The following is a 7,267-nucleotide window of genomic DNA, read 5'->3' as shown; positions in this document are numbered from 1 at the left end:
TACTCAATATTATACAGAAATATAAGCAAATGTTAATGTTAGTAAATATTATAACAGTATTTACATGTGTGTGTAAATTATTTATTTATACCTTACTTAGTGGTGTTTACTAGTAATATTTATCCCTTCTTAATATTATTGTCTGTTAATAATATATTTTGTTTATTCCAAATTAAAGACAAAAAATTAAAAGTAATGTTCCTTTATTATATCACAAAATAATCATATGATGATATGTTATTACACACTATTTTATACTTAAGTTTATTTTCTGTGTCCCTTTAACAGTAAATGACTTATATTTACTTTTTGATAAATTATATTTACTTTTATAAGATTGTGTTTAATCAACATACTAAATTAAAACAATTAATTTGAAATTAGTATTTAAAGTTCTGAAAGAATGTTCAGTACACCATTACTAAATCATTGCTTTAGAGGAAAATATTAAACAAGACTTTGTAGCAATCAGAAAGTAAATTAAAATTTAAAAAACAAGTTTCTGAATGAGATTGCTATGGTAACTGAGCATAATTATTATTTTAAAGTTTTATGACCATAGAATCCAAAAAGAAACTTTTGTTTAAAAAAATTTTATGTTCTTTTGAACAAAAAATTGTTTACTTTTGAGATAACAATCAAAATGATTGTGTAACAATCATTGGGTTGATGCTCCTCCTATTTATAACATAAAAAGTTAGTATATTTCATGCTGTTACTTAATTACTTAATTTTTTACTTTTACTTTAGAAAGTAATTAAGTCTAGAGAAAAGTTTTTTTGTTCTCATAAGTTTTAATTTTTTTACTACTTTTTACATTCAAGTTCTAGACATCTTATAACTCTTGTTTTTATTACAGTTATTGCAGAGCTCGGTGTATAAGAATAGCAAAAGAATAAGTGTTTATCTAAGCAGGGACATTGAGATTGACACTAGATCAATTTTAAGGAGTATATTTTCCTCTGGAAAAGAGTGTTTCATTCCAAAATATGAGTAAGATTTAAAGTTTGTGATGAATTGAGAAATTTTCCTTTCTTTAACACTTTTAATTATTGTTATCTTATGTATTGTAAAGAAGCACATTTCTTTGAACTACCTTAAAGTATTTCAACTTTTGGCTCTAATATTTTTTCCACCTATTATTGTTTTAGGGGAACAGATTTAAATTGATGGCACTTTCTCAAAAACTTGTTTCTTGACCATACCTAGTATATTTATAATTAAAAATATTTTTGGGGGAAAAAAATCCACAAAAATTTTGATGGTTCATAATTTTTTTTTCCTCTTGTTGTTTATAAAATTTCTCACCAGATCTATTTTAAGATTCATTTATTAAGGAATTTTATTAGTTATCCAATTTTAAGGAGAGTATTACTAATCCAATTTCATGGAATGTAGCACTTTTTTGGGAAAGAGTGATTCATAACGTTGATTCTGAAGTATGAGTTAGATACAGAGACTGTAAAACACAGTGATTTTTTTTTACATTATTACTATAATCTTTTTTTTGGGGGGGGGGGGGAATTCCACACAAATTTTGATACTTTATAATTTTTTTAAATTTTTTTTTCTAGTGGTATATGAAATTTCTCACCAGATCAATTTTAAGATTTTTTTTCTTAGATAGTTTTATTAGTCATCCAATTTTAAGGAGAGTATTACTCATCCAATTTTATGAATTGCAGCACTCTTTCGGAAAAGAGTACTGCATTCCAAAGCATGAGTTAGATATAGAGACTGTGCAACGTTATAAATTTTTTTTTTTTTATGCATCTATTATTATTTAATAGATTAGATATTAAGATCTCATTTAGATAACTTCCATTAGTTCAACTTTTGAGTTTAGTTAGTTCAACCTTTTTTTATAGGGTTCCCATGGTCCTTAAAAATTGCTTAATTTTTATTTTGGAAAATAAGGGCCCTTAAAAGTACTTAATTTTGATTCTAGATTTTTAAAAGTCCTTAATTTTTTAGCATTACTATGGTTGAAAGGAACAATTTTTCAGTTCAATTTCAATGAAATCATTGAAAATGGAACCCAGATTGATTTCATACATTAACTTTAACAATCTGAATGACGTTAACTTTTAAAAATCTGACCTGACTCATGTTTGCAAAAATTGCCTAGTGGTTCTTTGGAGAGCCGTGTAAATTAATATAATTATATTAGTGCTTACATTACTATAAAATTGTGTTTTATGATTTTTTTATTTATTGATTTTTTTAGGACGGTAAATAATTTGCACTATCACTGGAGGCATATTCGATAAGCAATCATACTATTTTTAAAGTCCTTAATTTTTCAAAATAGTGCTTAATTTTTTAAAAAAAAAGTCCTTAAAAGTGCTTAATTTTTGCTTTGTTGAAAGAGTGGGAACCCTGTTTATATTATAAAAAAATAATAATAAAATATGAATAGATTTCAATGAATGGAACTGGCTCATAAGTTTTCGGAATTTATGATTATTTTTTTTAAATAGAGAAAAAAAAATTTCTAGTAGTTATAAAAAATTTCATGATGTAAATATTAATGAGGAGGGAAATCTATTACCAATTTGATTTCTTTCTAGCAATTATTTAATTAATTATTTAAGTTTTATTAGTAAAATAAAATTAATATAATACTTATAAATATTTTCTATAATGTTATTTTTTTATTTTGAATTCAAGTTTTTGTTCTGAAGTAATAAAAGCTTTTAATTAATTTTTAATTTACTCAGTTGTTTCCCTTATTTCAAAAACGTAATTCTTAAATTAAAGTGATAAATTATTTTATTAAAGTTTAGTGATAAATTATTTTGTATGAGAAATAAGAAGAAGCATTTCTTTATTTTAACAATTCTGTTTCCTCATCTTTTTTAATAATTTTTTACATAAAAATTTTTAAAGTTAAACACAAATTTTTTTTTCAAAGATAATCTTTCTGTTACTGTATATTAGTAAATTGTTAATAGTTAATATTTATATATTAATAATATGGATTTTCTTATAAATTTATTACTTGTTATTTTTAAACTAAGCAGTCTAATAAGTTTAATTAATGCATTTATTTTATACTTCTGATTAAAATTGAATTAGAATTTTGAGCTAAGTTTCAACGAAATTTAAAGGAAGTGCTGATTTTTAAGGATAAGAGTTTCATGAAAGATCTGCATACCTCATTTTTATGTATTTAAAAACTAATTTGCTTTAGTTTATAACTCTCCAACAAATAATTTATAATTTCATCTGGAATTTTATTTATTGTCTTCTATAGTTATTTAAACATAAAATTGATTTTAAAATATTAGCCATTTCTTATATAATTAATTGAATTTCTTTAAGAGATTAATTTTTCCTTTTTTGAGAATTATGAGTTTCCTGACAATGTGTTATATATTAATTTTCATTGGTACATAAATTTTTATAAAAAAAAAAAATCGAGACATCACAAACCATTAATTGAATTGTTAAAACTATTTTTATTTTATTTTTATGTTTTAATCTGTTTTGTACAATTGGCTGGTGGCTGGGTCGCGTGCAAGCGATTTTCCCCTTTTTGAGTTTAAAGTCCCTTCGCAAACGATTTTTCCCCAACAGGCAGTAAATGGCTGAAGAGGAGTGATGTAATGGAAGAAGAGGAGTGACGTAATGGTATGAGAGCCTATCAGAGCTTGCCAGAGGGCGCTGTTTTTCTCCCTCCTTTTTTTCGACGCAGAGCGCGTTAGCCAGTCTCGTAATCTTTTTCTTAAAAGTAGCACGTTTTTTTTAGGTAGACGTTTTAGGGCTACTAGGCCCTGGATCCAGGGACCGGATGACCGATAAGTATTTTTTTCCCTTTCAAACTGGCGTATTAAATTAGTAATTTATATCAATTAACAATGTCGAACGTCTTTAATTAACAATGTCGAAAAGTATTATAATGTTAAATTAACTTAAACTAGATACGTAAAAATCTAATTACGCCGATAATCTTAAACCACGTGCGAATAATTTTTTTTTTAAACCCAGCCCAATTTTTATAAGTTGTTAAATGTGAATTATTTTCTATAATATATATTAAATTGTTGTAACATTTTAAATTTTGTTTTGAAGATGTTGCACCAAAATTTTGAATTCCTAAGACATTCTAATTAGTGTGTTAAGAAGAATGTTTTATATATGTTGTAACCAAGAATTATGTTTTAATACATTTTTGTTTTTAAAAGTAATATTTGTCTTTAATTCTGACTATGCCTCGTGCTAATTCCATGGATAAGATTAAATTTCGTGCACATGCAGTCTAGTGCCATGATTCTCTAAGGTTATCTATAATCCCTTTTTTTTTAAATAACTAATTATTTCGTGAAATAATGCCAATTATCATGGCTTAAAATTAACTACAGTCCAAATTGCTGTTTAGCTTAGCAGATTAAATTTGCTAACAGATTTTCGAGTCACGTGGATGGCCTGCACGAGCACGTTGGAGAAATAGTAAATACTGAATGTAAAAGTTAGTTTTAGGTATGAATATACTAATTAATTTAACATTAGAATCACATTGTAATTATTTGAATATTTTAGATACGTTATTTGATTTTTGATTTAAATTGTTCACAACGCAAATGTAAACTTAAATAGTTATTCCAAATTCTATACGATCTATTATATTATTATTTTATTAAAGGACATTATAGGTTAAAATGATCCATGAAATTAAAAATAAATTATAACCACGTTTACGAACCAATATATAACTTAAATATAACCCTGGTTAGTTTAACTTCTTTAACTATAACAGTATAAATTTTTTACAAATTATACCTGAATTACTTTTGTCAATACTGAATACCAATTTTTAAGTTATACCTGGTTTACAGTATAAATATTATAATAATAAATAATATTTTTTTAATTTAACACTGAATAAATAAATAACATAATCTTAAATATAACAAATGTATTGATATAATACTTAAGTCTTTACCCATGGAAATTTAAAAATAAAACCATATTAACAGCAATCACGTTGTTGTTTTAATGCCACTTGCCAACCAACAAGCCTGCCTGATAAAACCAAGCGAATTTAAAGAAGAGAGTGTGTTTCTTGTTTTTCAGTGGCACCATCTATGGCCATGAATATGACTTCAGCCACACACCCTTCACTGCCTGTTTATAGGGCGAACCCATTTATTCATCCACAGATCGTAATTTTGACCTGATGATCAGAGAATGATCATTCTCCAATTCAATACCCCCAAAGGTATTGATATGTTATGGGAACATGGAAGACTTTGTGAGTTAGCAGATTTAACGTACACCTATCACAATTTACTACTAGGGGAATCTTCGGCTGAAGGGGATTGAATTCACAACCTATTGGACATGGGCCCAACGCATTTCCAGCCAGGTTATCCCACCCACGCAACAGTCATAAAAATAATAAACAACAATCATAAAATAACAAACAACAACATAACAAGTATCAAATTTAACAACAATTGTAAAAATAGTATTGTTTTAACTAGTTATTTATTTTTTTAATCATTTTTTTACGGTAACTATTTTGTTTTATGGTTTGTTTGTTTTTTAATTGTTCTTTAACTGGTAAAATTATTAATACGGTGTATATTTTGTCCTTAAAAACTGCATTTTCTATTTTTTAATACTTAATTGTTTTCTTTTTTGATAATTGTTTATCTTAATTTTTACCTAGGTCTTTTTTCTCACAAACTTTGGTTTTTAAAATTGTCTCTAATTTCAGCACAGATATTAAATTTTGGTAACAATCGATTGTATCCCTTTCGTATTTTAAGTATTTTAGAGCTATTCTTCTTCAACTAACAATACAACCGATTTCCAGCCATTGCTTATTCAAGCAGCTTTATCCATCTCAGTCTATTAGACACCAGTCTAATAGATTAGACACTATTGACTCCCACATTGCTCAGACACTTTTCCACATTGTCTAACCATCTTGTACGTGTCTAACCATCATGTACCTTTCTTTTTTTTCCCTTTTGATTTAGAAAAAATTTGTATTATTATTATTTTTTGCTGGTTTCTCATTGACCTGACCAAGATATCTGATTTGTTGAATTTTTAAAAATTTTGCCGTATTTGGTGCTATGAATGTATGTATCCTATTCATTCTCTTTTACTGCATCAAAAAATTTTCTCAACATTTTTCGTTCAGATATGTTTTTCATAGTACAGCACTTACTTCCATGTAAAACAATTGGTCTAATTAAGCTCTGATATAGTAGTATATATTTTTTTCTATTCAATACAATTGTTCCAAATACTCCAAAAATTCTTCAGAAGACCTTTTGCTTAAACATAATAATCTATTTCCTTCTAATTTATTCATTATCCAGCACTCATTCTCATGTAAAATTATTCGTCTTACTAAAGTCTTATAGAGTTGTATTTGTGTTTCTCAATTCAAGTATTTTTTATTTTATTTTATTTTAACTGTGTTCTTAATTCAATATTTGCCATATTTATTTCATTGTTAATTTCTGTTTAATGTTATAATTAATGTTTATAATTCTTCCAAGTATTCCGAAAATTCTTCTCCAGATCTTTCATTAAATTCTAAATTATCTATTTCCTTCTGATTTATTCATTATCCGTCGCTCATTTCCATATAAAACTATTGGTGTTACTAAAGTCTCATAGAGTTGTATTTTTATTCCTCTGTTCAAGTATTTTCTTTTTATTTAAACTGTTCTCTTAATCCAAAAATAGTATCTATTGGCCATATTTATTCAGTTTTAATGCCATCATTATTGTTTATAAATTGTTCCCAACTTTTTAAACTGATAGACTTTTTTAAAAAAAAAAATACTCTTTTATTTTCAAAAGGAATAAATCTGATTTTTAGGGTGTTACTGCCATGAATTCAACCTTTCCTTCATTGATAATTGAGCTAAGATTTTTAGCTGCGTTCTGAAAGGCTCTGAAAGTTTCGATCTAATCTTCCTTAGTTTTACACATGATATGTATTACAGCGGCAAATGCTAATAATTCAGGGTGGCCACCCACCTGGAAAACCTTGAAAACCTGGAATTATCAGGGAATTTTTTTTTACTGGAAAAAACCTGGAAATATCAGGGAAATTTGGATAAAAACCTGGAAAAATCAGGGAATTTTAAAGAAAAGCTGGAAATTTTTCTTTGATAATTTTTTTAATTTCACTAATTTAAATTATTTGCTAATTTTCTTAATTTAAATTGTTTCATCCATTATACCCACTTTTTTTTAACGGAAATGTATCGCCAAACAGTTGAAATATCATCAACTTAGC

General features: G+C 26.3%; 1 protein-coding gene across 1 annotated transcript in view; it reads left to right on the top strand.

Annotated features, from left to right (window-relative positions):
- Positions 1–859: 859 nt before the first annotated feature.
- Positions 860–7,267, top strand: part of LOC107454541 (5-formyltetrahydrofolate cyclo-ligase) — a gene marked incomplete at both ends in the record, with an annotated part of 10,304 nt that continues 3,896 nt past the window's right edge. The window contains 1 exon segment of the mRNA XM_043056986.2: positions 860–993. Coding sequence (XP_042912920.2) covers positions 860–993 — 134 coding nt within the window.

Source organism: Parasteatoda tepidariorum, unplaced genomic scaffold (assembly GCF_043381705.1).
Source record: "Parasteatoda tepidariorum isolate YZ-2023 unplaced genomic scaffold, CAS_Ptep_4.0 HiC_scaffold_1639, whole genome shotgun sequence".
In the NCBI taxonomy this organism is placed as follows: domain Eukaryota; kingdom Metazoa; phylum Arthropoda; class Arachnida; order Araneae; family Theridiidae; genus Parasteatoda; species Parasteatoda tepidariorum.
This window is presented reverse-complemented; position numbering and strand designations above follow the sequence as displayed.